General features: G+C 37.8%; 1 protein-coding gene across 3 annotated transcripts in view; it reads left to right on the forward strand.

The window, feature by feature from the left end:
* The window catches only part of MTUS1 (microtubule associated scaffold protein 1), a 121,445-nt gene that overhangs the window by 30,906 nt on the left and 62,652 nt on the right, over positions 1-27,887 (forward strand). For 2 of the 3 annotated variants that reach the window (XM_077177483.1, XM_054633064.2), the window contains exons 2-7: positions 2,291-4,448; positions 6,638-6,833; positions 18,492-18,674; positions 22,427-22,558; positions 24,415-24,504; positions 25,752-25,799. In XM_077177483.1, coding sequence (XP_077033598.1) covers positions 2,472-4,448; positions 6,638-6,833; positions 18,492-18,674; positions 22,427-22,558; positions 24,415-24,504; positions 25,752-25,799 — 2,626 coding nt within the window. In that variant the 5' untranslated portion in view covers positions 2,291-2,471. Of the gene's footprint in view, positions 1-2,290; positions 4,449-6,637; positions 6,834-18,491; positions 18,675-19,953; positions 20,224-22,426; positions 22,559-24,414; positions 24,505-25,751; positions 25,800-27,887 lie in introns of those variants that run through there. The other variant, XM_077177484.1, reaches the window with a different exon arrangement.

Consider the following 27,887-nt stretch of genomic DNA (forward strand, 5'->3'; position numbering starts at 1 on the left):
GGGTTAAGGGCTAGTATCCAGACAAGCAGAAACAAGTTTCAATGTGTCAAAACAACAGTGAAAGCAAAGTTTGCAAATATTTTTCAGCAGTTGATTCTGTGATTGACTTAAACTAATGGAAAATTATTCAGAACAGATTCTTGCCCTGCCTTCAGGGAAGACCTTTTTAAGAACTCTTCAATCTGCATAAGTTTCCTAATTAAAGGTGAAAGTGAGGGTACTACAGTTGTTTATGTTTCTTTAGGGATGGAATAATAGTCAGTAAGCAAAAGATCTAGATCAGCCTTGAAGAAGCAGGAGATGTTTTAACTAGACAAGTCTTTTCATCTTGGGGATGGGAGGGGGGCAGAGGAAGGTGTGCTGTCTGATCTCAGTAGCTTTTTTTTTCCTTGTTTCATGGTCTTTTTACCTTCAATCTGAGTCAGATGTTCAAAGTACCATGTAAAGAAAATGGGTTATTGACCAGAATCCACTCTGTGTTTGGTTCATAGTGAGCAGACAAATTCTTGAAGTTCTATAGTAGTCTTACTTTGGATGTTGCTGTTTTGTTCTCAAAACTATTTATCGGCCCTGCAGCTTTATACTTTTCATTAGTGCGATAAAGGCTTTATTTGAATGTAGTCACTCAAGCTGTGTTTCCAGCTGAACAAAGAAAGTTTTAAAGAAAAATTTTTTGCAAGAAGTTTAAAAAAAAAAAAAATTCTTGCATTTTGAATAATGCAAGAAATCACTTACCTTTCCCTACTTAGTGTGCTGGCTTCATTTTACACTTTCCAAAGTATTTGTGCATGAGAGTTTGTTTTCTTTCCCCTGCTGTGGTTTCCAGAATGGTTTATATGGTTTCTGTGAGGATTCAAACGTACTTGTTAAAGAACAAATCAAGAGTTGCTTCTCAGAACAAACTTGTTTCCCAAAGAAGTCTTTGATTCCTCTACAAAAATACGATTACAGAATTATTCTTCAATGTTCCTAAGCAATATTGCGATACCAGAAATCTAATATTAGTATTATCAGTATTATTATAATCTTTTCTGATCTGGTATTGTCACCATAGTTGAAACACTGAAATAATTTTGGACTTTAATATAATTCTTATGTGAATTATGAGTTATTCCACCCACCGTCCATACTTAATCCTGATTTACATGTACTGCTGCACCAAATTTCAAATATGTCATTAGATCAGTGTTCTTGTTTGAGGACACCACACTCTGATATCAGTCTGCATTTTTATTTGAACACCAGAGACTTGTTTGCTCATTGTTTTTGATGACAAGTGTCCTTCTTCCTGCTCTTTGGTTGAAGAGTATAGTCTGTCATTCCAGACAGGTGAAGGTGTTCAAGGTGTTCATTTTCTTCAGTTGGGAAGCTGACCTTTGTCCAAGAATGCATCTTCTGCCAGATTGCCTTGTCAGATCTATTGAACTTCTTCCACCTATTCAGGTTTTAATTGCTCCAAAAGCTTCCTTCTGGCAGATTCCCCACCCACTGCAACTATATGTTATAAATCTGAGGTTCTTCCTGCCTCTGGTCTCATTTCTGGTACTAGGAGCCTTTCATATGGAGTGCTCCAGAGGTCATCCAGCTGCTTTGGACAGTTTGATCTCTCTCATTCACATCTTTGTGGTTTTGGGTGCAGTCTTAGTGCTTGTTAGGAGCTTGTCACTATATGTTGCAAGGGCTCTGTGCTGTTTTTTGTTTGTGAATCTCCACTCCATGTGTGGTCAGTTGTCCTCCATCGTCTGTCCATGTCAGTCCCACCCCTTTGCCTTTCCATTGGGTTTTGGGTGCGGGTATATGGCTCCGCTCTGCTGGAGAGGACATTGGAATTGTTTTGTCACTTGGCTAATCTCGGCTCATCTTTATAGAAGATGGAGGCAGTTAACTGATATGGAATTGCTTTCCAGTGACTCTGAAGGGATCCCACGTGCATCTACAGTTGGCTGCCCCACCATGGGGGCATGTGTACTGCTGTGGCCCCAGAACTGATCCCAAACCTCCCTCTCCTCTCTATTTCAACTCAAATGTCTTAAGTAACTCTTCCAAAATCTTCAGCTGCCTCTGCTATGCATTCCTGCCTTGAAGGGCAGGAAAAAGGCCTTCAGTGCAGAGAAACAGCAGTCTCTAGGTGCTCTGCAGCAAGGGGTGAAGACTGAAGTTTTTCTTTGCTGGGGTTCTGAATGTTGCTTCTGTGTTGCTGCTCTGATGTCTGAAGACTAGGAACTTGGGAATGCTTACTGTCTTAAAATCCTGGTTTGGTTAACTTTTAAAAATTTCTTTTTAATTCCAGAACATTTGAATCTTCTTGGGAAACATGAAAGCAAAGAACTGCTTTTAAGTATCTTTCAGGACAATTGACACATTCCAGGGAAAAGAAGTTGGTTTTTTTCCTGCAAAGTTCAGAAGAATCTGCATTCTCTGAGATTTTAAAGAATTCTAAAATGAAAAAACTTTAAAATTTAGCTTTCAAAATGAATGTTGGGAAGTCCGATGACAAAGCAAAGAATGGGTTGAAGTCTTCCTTACTTATAAGGGATGAAAATGGAAATAGCTATGCATGTGACAGAGGTACACCTTCCTCAGAGAATTGTGCCACCAAGATACATGGTAATTCAACTGCCCAAAATATAGGGGCTGAGCATGAAGGTGATACCATTTTTGAAAATAAGGACAACTTCAGAAGTCTTTTAAAACAGCAGTGTATTGAAGTGCTTGACCTGCAGAAGACACCTGGTAAATACGGCTGCACAGGAGCTCCATTGGGAGATACAGATGCTGCACACAAGTCTTCTGGGACTGAGCAGACATGTACGTGTCCTTTGAACTGTGGCTTGGAAGCAACAACAAGCTTAGTGAAAGGTGATTTTGCTATGGCAAAAATGCAAAATCAGAGTATCAAACACTCAGTGCCTTACAGTCAGACTGACTCTAAGTCTGTACTAACTCTTCCTGCTTCAGAGGAGAACATGCAGTCCCTGGAAAATGACAGGGCATGCTGCCAGCTGAGCACATTGGATGTTACTAATGTTACAGGTGAAAATCTGAGAACTGATCAAAAAGATGACATGCATCTGGGGGAAACATTGGTCTCTTCTAAAGTATCTATCTCAGAGAAATTTGATAGAACCAGCTCAGAAAGAGCATCTAATTTCACCTCTGCAGGTGTTGAGCCCTATGAAAAAAACCCTATCAAGAATGATAATGAATCACAGGAAACAGAAGCACAGGCTGTAGGACTACCTGCTGGATGTATAGATCCTTATAAGCTAGATGCATTATCACCATGCATTAAAATTAATGAGGATGACCAAGTGAAATCCTTGCAGATTACTCCTTTCCATGAAGAAACTGGGAATTCCAATGCTGAAACATGCATGGATAGTGTTGTAAATAGTGTGCACCTTCTCCCAGTAGATCAAATAGATGGAGAACAAGTATCAAACAAAACTAGCGAACCTTTAACCAAAGAACAGAGTATCTCTGGAAATGCTGCTCTTCAGAATATGCACAACATTCCTTCTGTATCTTGTAGTGTTCCAAAATTAAAGAAGACGGTTATGCCTGAGCTGAAATGCGAAGCAACTTTTTTAGTCTTCAGTCCAACAGCTGATGAAAGCAATTCATCTCTATGTACTTCAACTCCTAAAGAACGGTCAAAAAATAGGACTTTTTCTGTTTCAGCTTTGGAAGAACTTGGAGACAAGTCTTCTAGACTAAGACAAAGTGAAGCATTTGTAGGAGGGCGTAGCAGGTCTGGGCTTAAAGCTAGTTCAGATCAAACTGCAAGAAAATCAATGGGCAGGTCTCCTATTGCATCAACAATAACCAAAGCAAGGAAATCAGAGATAGTTAGTTTTCCCAAACCTAATTTTAAAAATGTTAAGCCAAAGGTTGTGTCTAGACCTGTGCCACAGCCAAGAGACAGTGCAGCATTAAAACAGTCTCCCCAGTCCCGTCAACTATCATCTGTCTCCTCACCTTCAAGGGTTGGTTCCCCAAGGCAATTGTCCTCCTCTATAAAAGTGCTGAAGAAAGCAGTAGATCCAGCTAAAGATACTAAGGTGGAATTGCCTGTAAATAAGCCCCATAAGCTACATGTTAACAAACACCTTTTCACTAGCCAAGTTGATCATGCCACAGCACATCCCCGAAATGCTTCCCATAAGGTTTCAAAAACACCTGCATTAAAGTTAAGTCTGCAAGACATTGACAAAGCAAGTGCTTCCCATCCGGTGTGCTCCTTGGCTTCTGCTGCACTTCCAGCATCTAGAGAGAGCTCAAAAGACATGTTAAATGATAAAATGGAAAGTTCAAACTCCTTAATGACACCTTGTTCTCAAAACATCGACCTGACCAAAGGTGAAGAAGAGCAAAGCAGCAACATGGGAGTGCTTCTAGAAGACACATTGGTAAAAGATGTAACATTTGAAGTGCACTCTGTTCCTTTGGTAAGTTTTTTTGCTTTCATGCTTACTTGTATGTTTTGTACATTTGCAGAAAAGGAAGTTCAGTATTGGACAGTGGGAAAATTATGGAATGGGTTTGGTGTCTGCAAATGTAGCTGTAGTGTTGATTTCTACATGGAGTCTCTCCCTAGTAAAGGCACTGAAGAAGTATTGTTTTACAGATTAGTTGCAGTTGGCTTCAGCTGCAATTTAGTGTCTCCACCTTCATCTTGTTCCATAACACAATTTTTTTTTAGTAAAGTCCTTTTTTAAGACAATACAGTTTGTAAGAAGTCTAATAAAAGCAAACAAGTCTTAGTTTAGTCAACCTTGTAAAATTGCCTAGCCTAACTTGGTGAGGTTTTCTAAATACAGCTTTTAATGTACATTTCTTCAAGATTATTCTAGCGGTGCTGTAACTTCAAATAGACATTAGAGATAAAGTGCTGGTTTGGGAATTTTCTTTCAAAATGTGCTTTAGAACTAAAGTAGACTTTTAAAAATTAGTTGTGTAAATGTTGTGCTTATATGAACAGTAACATTAAGTCACACAAAACCCAGAGACAATAAGTTGGTGAAACTTTTTATTTTTAACAACTTAATTTCACTGTCTCCTTTGTATAATTTAGGAGTTTATTTGTTTGAAGTAGAGCTGGGACTCATTAGAATAGTTGGGAGTAGTCAGGAAATATTTCTCATGCAGAGGGCATATACCTGGTTTTAGGCAGTCAGCCAGCTGGAAGGTGCAAACTTCCTGGCCGGGAGGTATTCCTGTGCTGGTTGGTTGGGAAATATTTTGGGATGAGTCAGCTGCCTGTCAGGAGAAACATGCTGCTTTCAAATGCACTGAAAGAAGGTTAAAAGACAAGGAGAAGGGGAAAGAAGGGAAGAGTGTCAGAATTGGGTTGACCAGGATTTCAGGAGGTGTAGTAGGGACACAGTGCTTTTTGGAGTCTCTCTTGTTGCTGGCTTGTGGATTCAATAGCTTACATTAAATTGGTGAAATGGAGGCAGCAACTATTACTGGTAAAACTGTCGTCTGAATTTTTGACAGGACTTACCAATTTGCCAGAAAAATTTCAGTGAAGCTCAGTATATGGGAGAAGCTACTTAGAACATTTTTGAAACATTGCACAAGAAAGTAAAAAGTACTATTATTTGGCTAATAATTTAACTTGAAAACCTAAGTAAGAATGAAAGCAAGGATGGTCTATTTTAATTCTACAGTCTTTATGAGTTTGCATTCTTTGTCAGTCCTTACTTTTGGTATGAAGAGTTGGAGAGAGTGCTTTTAATTCATTCCATTGCCAAAAAGGAAAACTTTGTGATTTTAATTGTTCTGCTTGTACCTGGAGAAGCAATAGAGAAATTTCTATGAAATGCACAGTAGACAAATCAGCTGGATTAAATTTAAGAATGGTCTTCTTAAGTGGAAAAGTACAAATTAACATTTGAAAATGAGCATGAGGATTGTCATTGAAAATGGAAAGTCTGGTACTCTGACCAAACTGCTGCACTCAGCTTGAGTCACGGAAAAGCACATGAAGAGCTGAACTGTCAAGTGTGTCTTTATAGGCCTGACAGGAGTGGCTGTGAACTAAAGGCTGTATCAACTGGAGCAAGAATTCTGTGTGAAACATATATAAACCAGTTTCACACATATAAACCAGTTATTTTATACCTGTCCTGGATCTACTCTTGCACTTATGTTTTGTGTATGGCACCTCAATGTGAAGGATTTTAAGCTGTTGTGACATAAGACCTAGGTCAGGAAACTAATTACAAGGACTGTGACATTTCAGGTAGTACAGGACAACTAAATTTCCAGGGCCTTGAACATGTGTAGTTCGTTGATCTTGAGAGTAGGTGTAGTCATGTAATTGAGTGGTTTAATTAGAGTCTGGGGAGGAAGAAATTCTGATGACCTCTGTAACCTCTTTTTAGTGTGTTGGTCATTACTAGTGATTAGCTTCAAACTAATAGGTTTGCATTGCTGAAGGCCATTCAGGGGATTGTTCTTGAGGTTCTGAACTGCAGATGTTGACAATGGGATAAAGACTAAGCATGTTTCCTACTTGAGTGGTCAGTATTTCATTGCAGATGCTGCAGAGAGAGATCTTTAGTTTCTCACAGTGGTGGTGTGTGGGTTGAATTGTCGTTGGCTTTTGCTTTCTGTTTTTTTCTTAAAACAGATGCCTTCTGTGAAAGATGGAACAACACAAGGGAAAAACATACCAAAGAAAGACCAAATCACATTACGAAGTGTATTAACTCCCAAGGTTAAAATGGTGCCATCTGTGTCAACCTTGAAGAAAGGATGTGAAAATAAAACTATCAGCACTATTAAAACACCTTCTCACAAAGAAGCTCTTATGTCATCAAACTCTGGTAAGAGAATTTTTCACTGGAATATTACCACTTAACTAGTTTCTTAAAGTTAAGGTATCATACTTAAGGTACTTTCTGACACAACTTTTAGGGTGGTACAGAGCTATATGTCAGTCTTAAATACAATACTGTCTAAATTGTAAATTGCTAATGCAGGGTGTGGTGCTATTACAAAAATCAATATTAAATATTATTTATATTTTGTTCTATTATAGGATTTTGGGAAATTACAACTAAAATTACTTGAAAGAGGGAAAAATAGAGTGCTCAAGTACAGTGCTCTTGTGATAAGCAACTGCATGCTACCCCAATGGGAATGAGTCCTTATTTCAGGACACAACATATTTTGTTCAACCTAATTTTAGCACAGCTCTGTAGTTTCTAGAAAGGGGAGAACATAATTGAAGGTGAGACTACTGCTTGAGCTGCTAATTAAACTCAGACTGATTAGTAGCAAGGGCAGGGATGAATCTCTCATCTAGTCTGTAGGCTGCTGCTCAAGTCTCATGACTAGAAACTACATTCTGTAAGTGTATTATAGGGATTCAGAAGTGCTCTGGTAGATTATGTGCTGGGGTTTTTTAACCAAGTGTGGCAATATAACTAGCTGCAAAGGTAGCCTGTCTATGAATGACTACACTGCAATGCACTGTAATTTGGAGAGTACACACCCAGCTGTACCCAGTAAAACCTGTTCTTTTTTTTATTTTTTAACCCACTCAATCTAAGATTATAAAACAGTAAAAAAAAGTCCTCTTAATTATATGCAGGTGGTGAAGTGTGATAAAATCTGTGTATGTATGTAGGCCTTTATGAGATGAGTCCCTCAGAGAAAGTGGGCATAGACTATTCTCCCATTTGAGGCTTGCTCATGTGAGGCACTTGCTCAGTGAACCAGGCACCAACCTGTAGGCTGCCAGTTTCTTGGAGAACTCATCACCCCCCTAAATACCAGCCCAAACCTTTCCTGTCTGTAATTATGGCCTTAGAAAAAGAGAGATGGATAGATACAGAGTTTTCCTTTAGGTTATTAATCCAGATAGGATTTATGATACTGTCACTAGAAATAAATGTAAGCACAGGTGAGTTATAGGACTACTTCCCTTCAGAAAAAAAAAATTACTTTCAGAAGAAACAGAAGTCATTTGCTGTTGAAAATAAAAACATTTACTCCCCAGATTTGTTTTTTTAAATAAACCTGTCACTCCTTAGCCAATTGATGTACGTTGAAATGATGGTAGTCAGTAGAATATTTTCCAAATTTTTCCTACTGGAAAAAGGCTGCTTAAACTAAAAGCAAAAAGTAGCACTTCAACATTTCAAACTTGTGGTATGATCTGTAAGACTGGAACTTTAATGCTGCACATGAGAAGAAATTTGTTTTCTCCATGCCCTTTCTCCAGTTCCATGTTCCTAGTTTACTTGTGCCAGCACATATTACCCTTCATCTTCCTTATGCAGTGTTTTTGTGCTACGAAGTAGGGTTTGATGCATTCAACTGTATCAGCTTAGCTTCCCCATCCCTTACAAAGGGAGTTTTTAAAAATGTGTCCTTGCTCCTTGGCAAACCTTGTACTGATGCAAATCATAGGATAGGATTATGGGGTGGGATATGGGGCAAAGTAGGAGTTATTTGGGATTGCTGCTAAACCCCCACAGTATTATGTGACCACACCTTTCAGATAAAACCATACTTACTGCTGCTTACCCCTTCTGTTTTTAACATTTTTGAAGTAAAACTGTATATACACTTTTTGTGACAAAGTGGCAGTTTGTAAACCAAACCCAGTTACCTCTTTAGACTAAAGCATTCCTGACTGTTTTTGCCTGTGGAGTCATTTGAATACTTTGGTATTAAACTTCAGCCCCCAGATAAATCATTCAGTAGCTGTACAGTTGTTTGCTGTCAGGATTTTGTCAGACTACAAACAGACTAGCTAAATCCAGAAAGGAAAGGACTTCTGAAGGTCGCCTAGTCCAGCCCCTGCTGCCTGTAACTGGGTCATTACTGAATTCAGACTAGGTTGTTCAGTTGTTTGTCAAGTTGAGTTTTAAAAATGTCCAAATCCTAATGAACTTGTTTCTTCCTGAGGTATTAACATATGTGCAGCTATTTCTTTTCCAGTTACTGATAGTATTTGGATCATTGGGCAACAAGAGAAGTTTACGTAGTTGGATTCATTAAATACTCTGAACAAGACAAATAATAGTATAGCTCTATGTCAGCTCTCACATGTGTGTGGTGAGGGACAGAAGTGGTGCATCTGTCCAAAATGTACTAGTGTGTGTATTATTCCTAGAATAATCAAGAGCTTGTGAGTGCTGTCTTCATATAATGGCTGTTCAAGAAATGAAAGAAAAAAATGCCATGTATAAAACACCAGTTAAAAGATCCTTGGAACTTGTCAGGAGTTAAGATTTTTTTTTTTGGTAATTTTTTTTACCACTTGTAAAACTTAAGTACTCAGTGGTAACATACTAACCTAATAGAAAGAATTTCTTCTCAGGAAGTTTCCTGATTCTCACCTGAACAACAGAAGGAGAGAAGAACTCATATCCCAAACACTATTTTTGTGAGGTTATTTGCAGAGCATGTTAGGCTAGAAATAACTGGGTTTATTTATTTCAAAATGGTTGCTGAGCATTGTTCACCAGTATTGGTGTATTTTAGCTGGAACTTGAAGTTTTTGCTGAATTAGAAATAGGTTCTCGAAAAGACAAGCCCACCTTGATCCAGTGTACCAAAGTCATATGGGAAATGATGAAGCCCCATTTCTGCAACTGTGACCAGATTTGCTGCAAGCTAGATGCTTCAAAATTATTTCTGTAACTGTTTATCTCTTTTCTTCATAAGAGGGGATGAGACACTCACTCAAAGACAAAAATCTGAGTTCTCTACAGGTAACTCTTCCATGGAGTGGTGTGTAGGTTTCTGTAGTACTGGATGGCAGGCTGTATGTCTCTCGCTGTGTTTGTTTTCTGTCAATGAAAACATTTATTAGAATTTAAAACACAGAATAACATTTTTGACTTACCCATTTTTACTGGAAGGGATATATAATTTTGGAGCCCTGGTAGAGGACTTTGAAATAGTTTCAAAATCAAAGCAACTGTTGTTTCTGTTCTCATGAAATACACAGAGCCTTCTGATTTGGATGTGTCATAGCCAATGTGGAGGAGTAATAGCCTGATAATAGTTGAGGTGTTGTGGTTTGGGAAGAGTCCTGTCTTTGCCTCACCTGAAGGGAGGAGTTGAAGGGGATTGGAGAAGCCAAGGAGCTTTGGTGTTCCCATGGAACATCACTCCATGATTTTCTGCTATCATACGTGCCCCAGCAACTGCATATTACCACCCGTGCAGTTGAACAAAAGCACTGTGACAGTCTGAGCCACAGGAAATTATTTAAACAGCATCAAATAGGAAACTAAATGATTTACAGTAAATCTAAAAATGTATATGCCCACCAATGCTTTTTTAACCATCCTTTTGTGAACTAGCTAGGACTAGGACAAGCTACCTGAAATAATGTAAAGGAGAGGAGCTTTACCTGCAAGTAAGAGTTCTGATATGCTATAACTTCACCTTCAGTTCTGCCTTAAAATTACACTACTAGTTTAAATTATTTCTCATTGTAAGAAACTTCACATTCTTTTGGATGTCTTAGCTCTGTCAAGATGCTTTCTATGTAATTGAAACTCTTTGGGAACCTGAAAGTGTCAGTAATACTATTCCTCTGCTTACTGTTAAAAGACTTGCAGAAATAAATGGAAACCACGTAAATCATCTGTGTAACAAAAACGTCTGTTGCTGTCTGGTGGGGTTTTTTTTGACATTTTGGGTACCCTTTTGTCTCTGATTTAAGTCACTGATATTCCTTCAACAGTAATAGTAGCCCTGTTCTTGACTTCTAATTTCCATTAATCTAGTCCAGTGGTCACTCCCTTTTTCTCTTGAGGGTATTTTTATAGCATTTAACAAGACCACTGAAAGTTTGGATACAGAGAAGCTTTAAAGTGTGAATTCTGTGTTTCCTTAAAGATATTTTTGAACAAGTGAGTCCTTTCCCTGATGACAAGTTGATCATACTGAAGGACTTTTCCTGTGTTCTGCGACTACGAGAAGCATGGGAAAAATAATTCCCCAAATGGTATAGAAAATCAGTATGCAGGACTAGTGATACTTTTAAATACTGATTTTCTTTGTAGTTCATAATTGCTAAATTCCTGCAGCTGAATTTTGGCTTGATCATACATTAAATGTGTGATTGAGAGAAGCTTCCATAGTTAAACAGAACAGGCAGGGACATATTAAGACTCAGTTTGTTACTGAGTGTTATTGCTTTTTATTGCACAAAGAAAGGCTTCTCAGATGGAAAGTTCAAACCAAATGGTTTCAGTCAGTTTTCATACAGCTGGAGACGTAGATAAACTTGATAATTCAGGACTTCTTGGTACAGCCTTTCACAATACTAGTGAAGCAGGACCAAAACAATTTAGTTCCACTAAGCATTCTCACAGTCCTTGAGTCTGTGTTCTGACACTGATCTAGGAGCCAACCCAAATGTAGTTACTGAAAACAGTTTTTCAGCTTGTATCATTCCTTTTATCTACCATGTGACTCTTTAAAGCTGGATTGACATGCTGCCAAGAGGAAACAAAATATTTAAAAAGACAAATATAACTTCCAGGTTCTCTGGATTGAAACAGTCACGACTTTACTCAAAATCCTAGAATAGACAGTCACTTTTAAAGGTGTTCATATATTTTCTCACAAACAGGTCTGGAATGCACCAGGGTCTAAAAATAAGGCTTAAAATTTCATTTCAGACAGTCTTTTTATGCTTTTTTTTTACAGAGCAGCCAGTTTCTTTTATGGATCCTAAAAGCAGGTTCTTCATAAACTAGTTTACCCAGGATGATTATTTGTCTTTCTTAGTCCAGATTAGTGAGTTTCAGTCTCATTTTCTTTAATATATCTGTACTAATTAAAGCCTGTGTTAAAAGTGAACTTAAAACTTGCATGTTTCCCTTCAGAGGTATAGGAAGGAGGAAACTAAAACATGACACAAAGCTTGGGTCATACTCCTTCTTTGGTTGTCATAATCCAGACATCTCCTCTGCATAGTGATTCTGTATCTCGTAACTAGTTCTCTAAACTGGGGAAGAATTACACTGTGTATCCAGAAGGACTTTTGTCCAGTTGATGAGTTTGTGAGAGTTCAGAAAACAGTGTGAATTGTGAGGGCCTGAGAGCCTTGCTGTTTACTGTTTCTCCAGTCAGTTGAGTTGGACTTGCCTGGTAACGTTTCCAGTCTACTTCGCCCTTACTTCCTGGACATCCTCAACAGGAATGGTTTGCTGGAAGCTGCCTGGAGCAATATATTTATTGTGCCAAGTACTGATTGTTAAATTCCTGGCCCAGGTGTTGATCATTCAGCTAAAAAATGGTCAATTCACAATTTGAGGCCAGAAAGGAGCTATAAAATGATGTAATCTGAATTGAAGCTTTGTCAGTTTGCTTTTGGCCTTGACTACATACACTATCAGAAAAGCTTACCATAATTTTGACACCTATTTTCTTTTGTTACTTTTCATTAACAAGGAACTCTTCCTGTGGGATAGGTTCAGCTTTTGTTTTTGCAAGGCTTTCATAGGTTCTTCAAAAAAATGTATTTTGGAATAAAATACTTCCTATTTAGCTTTGGAAGTCAAGTTGACCATGAAAAACAAGTAAAAGTGAAAGGGTTTTTGTTTGTGAGGTGGTATGGGATCTGTTGCTGTGAATGACTTCAAAGTAAACTGGATTATTTATCTCTGTATAATTTGGATGGGGTTATCTGAGTTTTGAGGGGATGGGAGAGAAGAGGCAGAGGGAGTTGGAAATATTTGAGTTTATGGATAATTCAGATAATATGGCTTTCAAAAGGGGGCACTTCATTCTGTCAGTGTTGCTTAAGGTGCCATCAGTGACCATAGTTCAGGAAATAAATTTTTCCCATATGTTCCCAGACTTTTTACAGGCAATTTTGTGACTAGCCCCATTGAAGTTTTAGTATGTTGTACCTGTACCAAGAAGCGTGATCGTACTTGCAGAGACTGATTCTAACAGTCAGCATATTGACGCTGTCAGAAGTGTGAATGTATCTATAAGAATATTCTCCTTTAGGAGAGAGGTGTGCACTACTTCCCTGCAGGGGAATTTCTTGGTGCCTAGTCATTTACTTGCTAGGGCATGCTGGTGTGTCTTCAATAACTCTTTACCTGTACTACTTAGTTCTGAATTCTCTCAGGGTAGGTGTAAAGGAGGAGGGAAGTAGGCATAATTGTCTTCCAGAAGAAATTTATGTTTGTTTGGCTGCAGCGAGCTTCCTCTTTCATTCAAGAAACACGTGAAGTCCCACAACAGAAAACGTAAGATTTGTAGATAACGTGAGTTTTAAAGCTACAATCTAAGTCAAACAAAATTCACTGCCAGACATAAAGGCTGTGTGATATGGAGAGTTGAACAATAATGAAAAGCATGATTGGATGAACCCCATCCACCAACCTGGTGGTTTGCTTCTGCCTCAGCTTACCTTGCAGTACATTGATTTGACTTCTTGTGCCCAGTACTCCTAAACAGAGCTTTACCATGGCTGTGTGAAAGCTAGTGGTTGGGATTGGATTGTTTAAGTCAGCATGCAGCCTACGAGAGTCTCCTGGCAAAACCGGAGTGGGCAAGCCTTGTGAGCACTACTGTGCCTGGGAAGCTGGTGTAAAACTATCTGCTGTCCAGAGATAGGCTTTGCTTGGGCTCATAGGAGGTTGGTAGCATGACTGTGCAGACTGCATGGTCCCTCATGGGGCTGCTCTAGTTCAGTCTTCAGAAGGAAAAACTCAAGATGGACTAAATCCAGTAGGCATCATTGTGGGCAGACAGGAGGTGAGAGAGCGGGTGTGAGCTCAAACTTGAGGCCAGGGTAGAAAAGGGCTGTTTCTAGGTGCTGGAGAGGTTATAATGCAAGGGGTTGAAAGGAAGATGGGGAAGGGAGAAGTCTCTGATTGTGGAAGGGTTTAACCAGGAGGAAATCTGCCACATTTCAAAACTGGACCTAGGAAGGGGCAAAAGTGAAATTGAACAGTAGGCAAACATGAGACACTACTCTTCCTCTCGCTTCCTCTAACTGAAAGCACCCCAGTCACTCTTCTGATGGTAGGATCATTTGAGGGAAGAAAAAGGGTTGTTTTTGTTGTTGGTAAGTGCTTATAAATGCTCTGTAGTAGTGATGATCCGTTCTCCAGTTTTAGTCCAAGAATGTTTAGCTGAGGGGGGAAGAACATGTGAACACCTACCTGCATGGCTGCTGACACTCTAGTTAGATTTTTGGCACTAGCTTACTGCTGGTTCCTTGCTACCTGTCTGAAGGTTGTAGGGGAAAGGGAAGAATGCTGTCCAAGTCTGTATCAATGGAGAATTGAATCTAGCCATAGCATATAAACTGTTCTCTGACCAGCTGTTACCTGTTAAACTAGTAAATGTCTCTCCTGTAAATATTTTAAGACCCAGAAATAACTTGAAATTCCCCGCTTTTGTCCACGTTTATGTTGAACATTTGAGCATTCATAGCAACATAATGTAACTGTGTCCTGCCTTTTTGGTAATTTTGGTAGTAATTTGAGACTTTAAAAGGGAGACATAATTAGAAAGACATTACCTCAGAATTACAAACATAATGTAAGCAGTCTTCCTTCCTTGAAGGAACACTGATACATGTATAGCATAATAGATAGTATAGTTAATAATGCTGAGTGGCTAATCAGGCAAACTGGGGAGCTTGCAGCCATCAGAAAACTGTTAGTATTGCTACTGCTTCACATTGTTTAAAATGGCAAGCATAGGCACTCTTACATGTATGGCAAGATCGGTCTGCTGGAAACAATACCAAAGTCCAGTTTATTTTTCCATTATTTACTTGTACTTTTCAGTAGATGCCAAAAAAAGCTTGTTTTCTTGGAGGTTTACTCCCAAGGTGCATTATCAAGACCTTGTACTGTAGGCTTAGACAGGACTTTTTTAGCAGCTAAGAAGTTTAGCATTTTTAAAACAGAGCCCTTTGGATTTTTAAACTCACAGGGAAAATCAGAAATGCATTAAACAAAAATCCAAAATTCAACATTTCCAAGAGGTTGGGCATTGAAGGGCTGAAACAACTATTAGTGTTAGCTTTAGGCTTAAACAAAAGCAGCAACAGCAAACAGTATCCTTCAGAAAACTCCTTTTGGACTTAGTGTGCTCAAAATTCATGTTTGGAAAAGGCTTCCAACCACTCATTTCCAGGTGCCATGTAGCTCAGTGAATGCCAATTGCTCAGTGTTCAGCTCTAGATGTAAAATGTGTTGATGTGTTTTGAAATGGTGGACATGAAATTTCAGAATTTGTGAATATGTATGTATTTGGATTTACAGTCTGCCTCATGTCAACATTCTGCCATTGTGTGGTTTTTTAGGCTCCAGTGCTATTTAAAGGAAGCCTTAACTTTTTCTTGACGATAACCACCTATGATGGATTGATATGAAAGGATGATTATTTGAGTAAGGATATGAAAGCTGACTTCAGAGCTTCTTGAAGAATGAGCTTTGTTCTTTGCTGATTTCCATTCCAATACAAGAGAGACTTTAATATAGTTCAAGTAACATGGTTGTTGCATGGAGACTTTTTTCTAAAGAATTGCCAACTCATTAGTTCACTGTAGAGGAATGCAGTATTGCTGGTATCCCACTTCAGTGACTAGATTAAATAACTGATGAAAGCCTGTTACTTTGATGCTACTGCTTGTTTTGTTTATAATAATGGTTGACTAAATATCCTGCTTTTATGCTCATTTCCAATACTTTTGTTTGTATTCCATATCTTCCTGCTTCTGTCTTCAAAACATTTGCATTTAATTCTGTGTAACTCCTTTCTTAGGGAATGGTACTTATTAAAAAACTTTTAAAACCATTAGTTGAAGTAATGCCTAGAGTAGTTTCTTAATAATCTTTTATCATTACTTAAATTCTCCCTCGAGCTGGGCTTTTGAAAAATGCATTTGAGTGCTTGAGTAATTACTTTAATAGAAGCATTATAGGAAAGTATCAAGCAGCAGAAAAGCTAAGAGAAAAGGTGATCTGCTTGGGAAAGGTTTGACATGCTTTTGAAACTGGACGTGGTAGAGATTGCTGTGCTCACTGGATGGGTTTGTGCTCAGAGCACTGCCACACTGCAGCCTCTGCAGAGAAGTTGGGCTTGCTGCAGATCATGTATAGAGAACATGCTGTACTAGACAAGACTCAGATTTTCCCATGCTTACTTTGATTCCTCTTGAGTGAAAATCACTGTGAAGAAAACAGGATTTTGTTCCGGTGTGTTTTGGAATGGATGAATGAGTCCAGCACAATGGCAATCAAACATGTTACCTTCACCTTTAAGTAATCAAATACAGCTGATAAAATGCATTTGTTCCTCTAGCTCCCTTTTGTAATGTAGAACATTAACTCACTGAGTCATACAAACTTTAAACACAGTGTTTGCACAGTGACACTTCTTTCTGTTTGTTTTTTGGGGGAGTTGTTTGGGTTTGTACCTTGTTTTGCTGGGAGGGTATTTACAAAAGGAATTCTGACTGGTTTGGATTAGTTATTTTCCTGGTATGTTGACCCATTAATGAGAAAATTTTAGAAAACATTGTGGGAAGCTTTATAAAGCTGTCAGGTTTGTTCTATGACATGCAAATGGGACAGAAACTTTTTTTGGTCAAACACATAAATTTGTTTCTGTTATGTTGTCTGGAGTGCTGTTTCAGAGGTGTTTTTAAAAAGTGTGAATTTATGGTGTTCTCATAGCACAACAAAGCTTGTATGCTCTTTAGCATGTTCCGTATATTCAATTGTCCCTTTCAATAACTTTCAAAAAATTCTAAAATATGGCTGATAATTTTGTCTCAGAGGTTTAATACCAAGCTACAGTAAAGCTATGTACAGAATCAGAGTTCTGCATAATTAGTGACAGGTAGTAATAGTGTTCCTGTGAAGAGACATCTGATGCAAAGCTTGTTTAATTGCTCATTGAAGTTTGTGTGTTATATCCTGTGACCAGTAGTATGTAATAGGCTAATGCAGGTTTAGTATATATTATGAGGCTTCTCTTTTGTTTCTGAATTGATCTGAACTGAGGGAAGTAGCTTGGACATACTTTCATTTACCAATCCTGTTCCTGGTTTTGTCTACTTGATACAGGATGTTTTGAGGGAAGTTACCTAATCCTGTCACACCACCTACTGTTGAAAGGCAGACATTGGGCATGTTTTTATTTTCTAAAATTTAATCCAATCCCCTTAATGTCATGATTTCCTGGGTTTGGTGCAAATTGCAGGTTTCTTGGTCATTAGTATTTAGGAGTAAAAATTGTGTAGTAAAGCTAGTGTTGCTTAAAGTGAAATTACTGGCTAATTTTGTCATATTTCAGCAGTCTTCTAGCTTAAGCAAAATTGAAATGTTGTTTAGTGACAAGAGGTAATGGAAGGGTATTCCCTTTAAATAGAAATTTGATTGTTCTATGTAAATTCTTAGACACTGTATTGCTTCTTTTCCTTTAAGATAAACTGTCAGCTTTGAAAATGGCAGTGGCATAAGAAATCAACATATTGTAGATATATTTTTTAGAAAATATTTTGTTATAAGAAAAACTAAGTTTGTCTTCTCTGTTTTTGCACAAAAATGAAAAACTTTTATCCATATTCAGAAAGCTGATACTAAGATCTTGATACTGGGGCTGGCAGGAATAAACTCAGAGCTGGCAAGAAAAGTCTGTGTGTGTATAACTTCTCTGGGCCATTATTTTAATCTGGGTGCCCGCTTCTCAGGAAATAAACTAGAAGCTTAATTTGTCTAAACTCAGATTTTCTTGTGGAAAGTGTATTTGCTTTGTTAGTAATGCAAGAGTGAGCTCCTCCTACACCTATCTCTTGTGTAAGTGCTTTTCCTGTTTGATTAACTTAGCTGTTGGGTGCTGGTATTCAACAAGCTCAAATGAAAACTGGACTTAATGCAAAAATGTTTCTGCACCAGCTGGCATTAAGAACTTGTTTTTGGAAGTGCTGTTAAAGTAGTTCTGTAGAACTACTCAGTTTTCAGGATATGTATTATATGAGTACAAAGCAATTTGATACTCTCATGCTAATTCCTTGAAAGGGTTTTATCTTTTAGAGATAATAGATAATTATCTGGCCAAGGGAAGTGGGGTTGTGGATCTGTTTTGGGGAGGAACAAACAGAAGAATCCTTTCTTAGACTGTCTTTGAAATGGAGGTTATATTTTTGTGGGATTGCCAGTACAGCGAACCATAATGTGAGGTGGGAAAATACAAAGAAGACTTTTTTATATATGCAGATGTCTGCACTGAAGGCAAATCTATTAAGCTCTTGACTTGTTTCTAAGGCTTTAAGTCGTTGGAACTGTTTTTTATACATTTACAGCACTTTTTACCATGTCAAAAGGAAGTAGATTAAGCCATTTTATATGGATTTTTACTGTGTAAATATTTTTATTTGTAGGCATACACTTAAAAGAAGCAATCATTTAAGTTTCTTTCCTACTCCTTTTGTTCTTATTTCTCTCTCCTCTTTCCTCCCTAATTGACAGGTGTAGGATCTTTGCCAGGAGAGAGGCATGCCTCAGTGAAAAATTCTCCAGCCTCATGGACTAGCTTTGGTAAATCCCTTGCCAAATCCAAAGTGCCTGTGAAAAGATCAGTGCTTGAGAGAACACCTAGCCTCTCATCAGTCAGCAGTGCTCAGAGTGAGCAAAGTCTTTTCAGCACTAATTGTGAGTATATGTGAGGGTTATGGGTTTTAACTGATTGATAGCCAACATCAACTGTTTGTTGGTAAAAATCCTCTTGGAAGGGAGTCCTGTCTGACAAGTACCTGAGTGAATTCTGATAGTACTACTTATTAGTTCTAGGTCTTACTCTTTTTGCCTCTTTACTTAAAACTTTCCTTTATGAGACATACTGTCGGAAAGAGCTTTGAGCCCTGGATTTTGGGTTGATGAGTAGAGATTTTAGTATAACTTCTCTTCCATCCTGAAACACTACATAATCAGCATGTCTTTTTAAGCGCCTAGTGTTTACATGTAGTGTAATATGTCTGAACAGAATGGTTTACTTGTCAAAATATTTGGAACAGTGTGTTACAGGTTTTCTGATGCTAAATGTTTTCTTGAACCAGTTTATATCTGCTTTCAGCGTTTTAGGACAAAATATGTAGATCAAATTTCAAGCACATAAGTGAAACTTTTTTTAGAAGATGAATCTTTGTATGGGTAGACTTCTGTAATTTCTAAGATAGCTGTAAACATTGGTGTATGACCTAACTAAATCAATCTTGATTAAAATCAGCGAGAATAATACCAGGATTTGCTTTGATTTGAAGTTCTACAGCACTTCTTAGGAGTTCTGAGGGGGAAAAAATATTAAGAAAATATCATGCAAGTGACTATCAGACATATTAGTATTCCCAGCTATGCATATTTAAATAAATACATTCAAATATTCTGCTAGTATTGTATCACCTGTTATATCTTGAAGACTAGGCAAAGACCTTATATTTGTGCCAGATGTCACTTAAATCTGTCTTCAATGGACTGAAAAAGAGAGCTGTGATTTAGCACACGTCTGTGGTTTATATATGCGCATATGCATGCACACATAACAACATTTTCTCCTATTCTTCTCCCCCCTCCCCCCCCACCTCATACTGCCTTCATTAAACTAAACCTCACATATTCCTCTAATGAATAAGAATATGTGTAATAAAATATGCATGTGCATCTTGCTCTGTAATGGGATCAGTTCTGATACTGTGACAGCCATGTTGACTTTTGCTGTTCAGGTTTAGAACTGTATCTGGAGTTGCTAAGCAGCTTTGTCCTCTTAGTTTTGCTCCCTCATGTAACAAAGGAAGGGGTCAGCGCTTCATAACAAAGGAGTGTATTCAGATTAAGTATCCAAACAGATGACTCCTTATTTAGCCTGATTTGCTAGCTGCTGTAATCTGTTTTGTCCACTGCCTTCAAGCTTACAATTTTTTCCACTCCGATTCACGAAGACCAAGCAAGAGCAATATGAGAGGCTGAACATGGCTGCAGTCTCATAGACTTTAAGCTCGCTTAGATCTTTTTTAAATGACTATACCAGGAGGACTCCGCAGTTGCACAGAAACTAATTTTTCTCCTGTTATTTTCTTCAATTCTACACTAACACCACCGACTGACTCAGGAAGCCACTATGATATTACCTTACTGACACTGCTGGTAGTGGGGTCTTACAGCTTTTGTATTGTTCCTTTGTTAGCCACGTTTACTGGGAAGAGAAGTAGGTTGTATTCCTTTTATTTCTATTCTAAAGCATGTATTTTGTTTTGTTGAGGTTGGTAAATATATGCAATGTTTTGATCTGCTGATTTTCTGTGATATTATTTTTCTTTAAGGAATTTTTTACACTTGATGAGAATTATTTATATCTAATAGTAAGGTTTTGTGAGTATAATGACTTAAGATTATGTGTAATTCATATGTTAATGAAATTTAACTTTGAATCAAATTGGAAAGAACTAAGGAATTTTCTTTGTATTCTAATGCTAAGTACAGTGCTGTTCTTGTTTTCTATTCCTGCATTTAGTCTACTATGTAATAATTTCAGAAAAAAAATTTTAAGCTTAAGTGTTTTCATTGGATTGGTGGGACACACAAAGATCAGAATGGGAGGCTTATGCTGTGTGTTTCATGAAATGTATGACAAACTACTGTAGTCCTGTCAACAATATTAAATCAAAAACATGCTTGGCTTGTTTGGAGTTTGTCTTCTGTTAGCAGAGAAAAAAAATGGCAAGCTGCTGCTTTATCAGCTCAGCCCTTTGTTACGGGATGTCCTTGGATTGGTAATTCCATGTGGCAGCATTAGCCTTGTTGTTTTTTTTTTTTTTTTGTCTAATGAGCACTTGAACTTTATGATTCTTGTCTCTAAAATGACTTCTTATTTGAGAAGCTCAAAAATCACAAGGTTTGAAATGCTGTTGTTAATAAAAACATCTTTTGTATGCAGTCAGTTTGAGCATTGAAAACCAGACTTTTTTTAACATTAATTTCAGTTTTAGTGCTGAGCTGAAAATGCTATTCTTTTGAACATACCAAAATGTTTAACTCTGAGGTTAAGAAAAAAGATTCCAGATTTTAATTGCATTAGAATAATTGTATATTTAGTAAATAGTGTTTCAAAAGTTAAAAAGCTGATCCTAGCAGTTGACCTGCATCTGCCATTTTTGTACAGCCAATACTTCATTAAAATTATTCTAATGAGTTGAGTTTTCAGATCTTTACTGGGCTAAGATCATTTCATACCTGTCCATCTTTATTCAGGATTGCAATAGCTGCTCTGAATTTGAATCCAAAAGTGATCAAACTCTGTAAACCTGGGAGGTTTTCATGGGGTCATTTTGTTTTTTTTAATTCTTGCACACAGCCTGGTTAGCTGACGCTGGAGTTTTAATAGGACAGAACAGTTCCCTAACTAGTCCTGCACCAGAAGGCTGCTCACACACGCAAAGCCTTACAACCATGGTATGCTGCTGATTTAGAAGAGGAAGTAGCACACTAGTTTGCAGGCAATTCTTAACTCCTTGCAGTGAACTCTGAACAAACATCCTTAATTTAGTGATTCACAAACACAGTTAAGGACTGCTTCACGCCTTGTGCTTTACTAAAACAAATTTGTTTTAATTATATAATGTTGATCAGGGTCAGGTTCCCACACAATAACTGTGTTGCTGATGTGTTATGCAAATTGCTCCTCATGCATAGATTTTTTTTGGCAAATACTTAGCATTTGTGTTTTTAGAGAGGCTCCAACTTCCTTTTTTTAAAAAAAAGTCAATGGCTTCAGTTGCATGTGTTTGTTAAAGGGAAATCCTCTTTCTGTGGTAGAAAATACTTAGTGGCCAATTGCATCTTTTTGAAGTAGTTAACTTACATGGTTTATACTAGTCTGTTTAAAGACAATAAAATGATCTCAAGACTGCATGCTCCATCTTTTGATGAACAATATCAGACATGTAGTTCACATGGCCTTTAAAAAAACCCAGTCTCATTAAAACATTTATCTGAGGCAAACCTGGTAATAGATGATAAAAGCTTCCCCCTCCCCCACCCTTTTGTTTTTCAGTGACTAGAGAGAAAAGCTGTGACAAACAATTCCTCAATGACTTAAATTTTTTTGTCTCTGGCAAATGCCATGTGAATTCTTACTCTTTAACGTGTTAGTATACATAATTTTTTTGTGTCCAAAGCAAAGTCTACTCAATCTGTACTTTAGAAATATTTTCGTTTTTTTTCCTAGAGAACAGAAACAGTGTTGCCCAAAATTTCATTTTTTGTTTTTCAAGGAGAAGTTTCTCTTGTGACCATAAACTCAAACCTCTTTCAAGGTTGTTTAGTCTCTGGTAAAACTGACTTGTTTTATGATTTAATTTTCTCTAAACTATATATGCCTAAAGCAAATCCTTTGTGATTCTGTTTTGCAGCTGCAAGTGCCACAGTCATCAGGAATGGAGAATGGCCTTCGAAACCAGCCTGCCAGAATGGCACTTTGGGGTCTGCCCCTTTGAAAGCACTACCAAGACCTAGACTGCACTCGTTGAGGTCAACTCCAAAAGGTATGAGAGTCTGTTTGTAGACAGAGGAGGTAAAATCACATCAGTGGGGCTTCAAGTGTTGTAACACTTCATAGGAAGGCTGAAATATTCTTTGTATTGCCATAATTAATGGATGGAGGTATTTCAGGGAAATGAAGAGGTCTACGCCATGGTACAGCTCAGGTTTGCATGGTAAAGGGACTAAATGCATCTTGCTACATGGCAGGTGTCATTGCATGGGGTTTGTGTTGTTTTAAAGAGTTTACTCTACCACTGCTGGTAATCTGCAGAACAGACACACCTGAATTTATCCTGAGTGTTTGGTTGTTCTTGTCTTTATGCAGACTTTGTATTATCTTCACCCGTTTCAGGACCGTCAGGGTCTTGGGGGATGGGGATATATTTTTGAATAAGGTATTGTTAAAATGTATCTTCTTCTGTAGATCAGTGACACTGTCCCATCTTTCGAAGGGAAGAGTTACAGAAACTTAGATGTTCATGTTGCTTTTTCTTGATATTCTTCTTGGGCTGAATTAGAAGATTTAATGGAGACGAGACAATTAATTGTGTTTTATCACCTTGTGCTAAAAGAAACATTACATGTACTTCCTGACTTTGTATTAAGCATTGTTCAGGTTCCTATTTTGGTTCGAGCTAGGAACTCTTGATTGGCCAACAGTGCAACTTCCATTCAGGCCACAAGCAGCAGTTGACAAGTCATTCTCTGACCAAAATTAAAGACATAATGGGAACAGATAAACAAGCTTGCTGTGTCTCTTTCCTAAGTCCTAGCTGTAATCAGCTTGTTTCTGACCATCTTTGTGGTGAACTCGTTATTGTAATTGGATAAAACCTAATTAAATGCTGTACTTCTGCATTAGACTTAAATTTTAAGCTGGTATCTGACATAATGGAGAATAAATAAGAGATGCCTGCCAAATATCTTGCTGTAATAACATGCTTTAAAAGAGTAAACAGTGAAAAGAAACAGAATTGGCCACAAATTATAAGTCACTTTGAAACAAACACGAATCATATGGCTTTCTGACAGTCTGATGCTTTCTGTTGGGGTCTAGCACATGCGGCCCAGCTATGCATAGCTCATCATCTTCAGTGACCTGCAGTGTGTCTTGAGCACCTGCAGGAGCAGTGTGGCCAAAGGAAGCTGATATTCCCCTTCAGATCAGCATTACCTGGACTCTGGTGTTGTGTTTTGGGTTCTTTCCAGACCCAGTGGATGCTTAAGAAGATGGGTGGGGTCTCTGTCCAGTGAGAAGAGGTTGAGGGAGTTGAGCCTGTGCAGTTAGTAACTTGAAAAGGACAGCTATAAAGGTCATGCTGCCAAACTCTTCTCAGTAGCACCAGATCACGCAGCAATCAGAAGTGCTTGCAAATTGTAGAGTGGGAGATGCATCCTTGCCCAGTGGTGCTGTAGAACCAGCCTTCCTGGAGGTTTGCAAGGCCCATCTAGACAAAAGCATGGTCAGCTGATCTCATCTTAATGGTGACCCTGCTCTGAATGGGAGTGTTGCTATCTGCCCTCTGGAGGTCTCTTTCAGCCAGTGTTTCCTTAGCTGCATTGTATTTGCTGCTGTTTTGAGACTTCAGTAACTTGATCTTAGTGCTAAAGGGAAATCCTTACTAATGTTTTCTCCTGCTTAGAAGGCTTTTTAAATTATCTTTTTATTTCCTCCAAGGTGAGTTCTGGCAGAGCAGAGCTAAGTTTAAATACAGCCTAAACAGTCTAGGTTTCTCTTTTTGAGTTTGAATAGATTTGTTCATCTTGTACTTAAATGTGAAAATGTAAGATATGTCTTTAATTACTTTAAAATTTTAAATAGTTCTACTTTAAAGTTAATCTAAGCTTTTCTTTTTAGGAGCCAAGACTAGGTCTGCTTCACTGAACCAGTGCACACCAAAATCATCTGGGCCTCTACACTTAGCAAGGAAAGTTGGTGAGACTAGAGGTAATCAGCTGTTGGGTAGTCAATTTTTCACTTTTTCTTGGATCTCTCTGGCTTGAGGAGGAGCAGCTATGTTTTATGATTTCAGAATAATTGGGATAGTTGACTCATTTTCTTTGCAGTTCACCAGACTGGACACTGGCTCTGCAAGGTTCTGTTCCTTACCTATTTGCTTTAGGGATATTCATTGTCTACTACTGTCTGCTTGAAACTTGCATCCCATAAGGACTAAAAATACAGCATAATTAATCTGTGTGTTAAATGATGTTCTGTCACCTGCTTATAAGGTTGCATGCTTGCAAGACACAGTGTAGACTGGATTTTGCCAAGTTTGTGTTTAATTTAAGCAAGATTCTTGCGACAGCATGCTGATCAGCCCTGGCTGCTGAGGATATTTACTCCACTTTATGTTTCTGTATCAGATGATTTTTTTTACCTTTAACTTTGAATTAAAATTAGTTATTTCTGCTAGAGTGAATCAAAAGAACAGATAAAAACTTTAGGACAAGGTTTGTAAGACCAAATTTTCAGTATGGGAGCAATGCTCTATTTGAAAGGCTGAGGTGGGGGGAAACAAGTACAGTGGTGATACCAGGCAGCTTGTTTCCTGAGGAAACCTGTGCCATAGGATCCACACTATTCCTAAAGCCTGCAGAAAGGTGTTGTCAAAAGAGCTTTTATGAACTTCTGCACATGACTTTTGCACTTACACCTAGCAGTCCAAAAGATTGCTTTCATTCAATATCCTTCAAAATAATAAAGTTTGTAGGTCAATTTTCATGTAACTTTTAAGTAATACAGTAAGGGTGGGGTAACTTTATCGGTGCTGTCATTTATATCTAACTTGATTGTTAGCACATTTAAGAATGTTGGTAATTTATTGCTGTTCTATGCAAATAACATAACTGTAGCATACAGAAGGGAAAAAAATGCTATAATACTAGTATAGATGATAGTTTTTCATTTTCTGTGGTCCTCTTTGAATGAGTAAAGTGAAACAGTGCTACCTGACTTAAATGAAATATAGTAATTGTAATGGGATAATTGTAATTGGGAATGCATCCTACATTTCCCAGTTTCTTATAATGCTAAATCTTGCTGTAGATCATGCCATCAGAAGAAAGAAGCTGAAATTGCAAAGTTGGAGGAGCTTATGTGGAAAGAATCTTGAATCTTAAAAAAAGGCAGCCCTACTGCCCCTTACTGGCTTGAAGTGTAATTTTTTGGTTTTGTTTGTTTCCTTTCTGAAGGTACTCCTGGAAGAAATGTACACCAAAGCCTATCTTGTTTGGGTCCTGGTGAGTTTTCTGAGTGCATTTTATATTTTCTGTGGTGCAACTCAAATTAGGTTTATACATTATATTAGTGTGTTGTTTTTTTTCTGGAAAGAACAGATGCATAATGGATAATTCTGTAAACTATCACCGACTCTAATTTCAAGGAATATGGGAAAAAAGCCTATTTTCCTGGGTTTTGTCTCCTTCCTGTCTTCTGGCTACCCAGCTTAGGCTATACAGTCTGTTCTGTTTCTTCTGTTTCCAGTGAAATCTAAGGAGGTTTAAACAGTATGCAAAAAAAAAAAGAAAAAGGAAATTAAATTTGGATGTATTTTTTACTTTTTAGCCAAAGTAAGTAATGAATGAACTTGTGTGTTGCAGCATTAAAAAAACCCCAAAACCAAACAAATAGAAGAATCCCACATAACCTTCCTTTTCTGGTGCGTTCATTGTAGATCACCTGTTGGTGTGAGCTGCCTTTGTGTATCACTGTAGGCTATGTTTGTGTAAGAAGTTGAAGTTATCAGAGCATGTTGATGTGAGTGTCTGCTCATGTGGCAGAGGGAGAAATCGCAGCTGATTAAGTGGCAGATGGCGTTTCAAAATCTGGCAGAGTTTTAAGGACTTCATATTGGGTTTGTTTTTGGTGTTTGCGCCAGTCAGGACACCTGGTGCCAATTTCTGTCTGCCAAGAGACTGAAAAGTCTTCAGATGATGCTTCTACTTGCAGCAGTTTCCAGGTCTTTTCAAGAGAGTTGGCAGTCTAAATTAGCTTCCCGAGAATCAGTGTGTGTTTGTTGAATTAAAAGCTACTTGTAATTAATTACTCATTGAAAAGCCCTTTTTGAAAGAGACTGAAGATCACCGGAAAGCCCTGTGTCCCCTGAGTGAATAGCAGATGTCTTTCTGAAAGAGGGGCTGTAGCCAAGCAGATGTTGTAAGTTTGAGTCTGAAATTACTGGGCAAATCAGTTCTGACCTGTAACTCTGGAACTGTGGCAGTATTTTTTACATTTCCTGTAGTCATAACATGCATTTAATACTTTTGTCTTTTCCTCTCTTGGGTGTCAAATATATTCATATTAATTGTGGCTGAGTACTTCAATATCTTCTGTTAAGAGTCAGGGCTTCTGTCAGACTTTGCCCAAAGTTTGCTCTGTTTGTTGCTTTAATGATATTTGACTGAACTAATGTTAGTTTAGGTAAAGCCTGACACTGAGTTTCAAGAGCTCAAACACTCAGACCTAGTTGGTTGTATAAGCATGTAGGGCATGATTAAGCTAGCAACATTGATCAGCTCAATTGAGGAAACTCCTAATAAGCAATAAAATCCGTGTCTGGACTAGAAACTAGAAAAGTAAATTTCTCTTACCCTTGCTTACAGTAGTCTCAAAATATAACTTTATTTCCCTCAAAATTCAATGTGCCCTTTCTTTCTGCTTTTCAGAAAGTGTTCTCTCCCCTTTTTACTGGTTTAGTAGACTTTTGCTTATGATTCATCTTTTCTGACCTAAAGAAAAGTGTAGCTACATAACTTTGAAGTGTTGGATTTGAAAAACACAGCCAAACTCCAAATTGACAGTAATATTTAGCAATATTTTAATAAATTCTCTTTACTCATACTTATGCCTATAAAATGGCTGTATTTCAGTTTGTTTTAACAAACCTGAATTGCTTACTGTACTGAATCAGTTTCCAAAACTGGAGATGTTAGACATTCAGCTTAATACATTTCTAATTTGTACAGAGAATTAGTATAATATCCCATTTATGAATGCAGAGCTGTCTGGTGGAGTATTTTGCACTTTTAAGAAGCTTTTTTCCATCCTTACAGTTGCAGATAGTTCTTACAGAATAAAAATACTGTGTGACTGCTTGGATATTCTGCAGTACAATGTCTTACATTTTAAGAAAAGACAAATGATCTTTTTTGAAATGAACTGAAATAATGCCAGCCAGTACCATGTAGAATGAGGCCCAGTATCTTCTTTTTTTTCTCTCTTTTGGCTTTGATATTACAGTGAAGCTTTGTTCTAATGACTACAGCTAGTATGAAGCTTTTGTTCTTTTATTTCAGTGCTGTAGTTAAGTCTACAGTTTTTAGCCTTAT

Source organism: Agelaius phoeniceus, chromosome 4 (assembly GCF_051311805.1).
Source record: "Agelaius phoeniceus isolate bAgePho1 chromosome 4, bAgePho1.hap1, whole genome shotgun sequence".
Lineage (NCBI taxonomy): Eukaryota > Metazoa > Chordata > Aves > Passeriformes > Icteridae > Agelaius > Agelaius phoeniceus.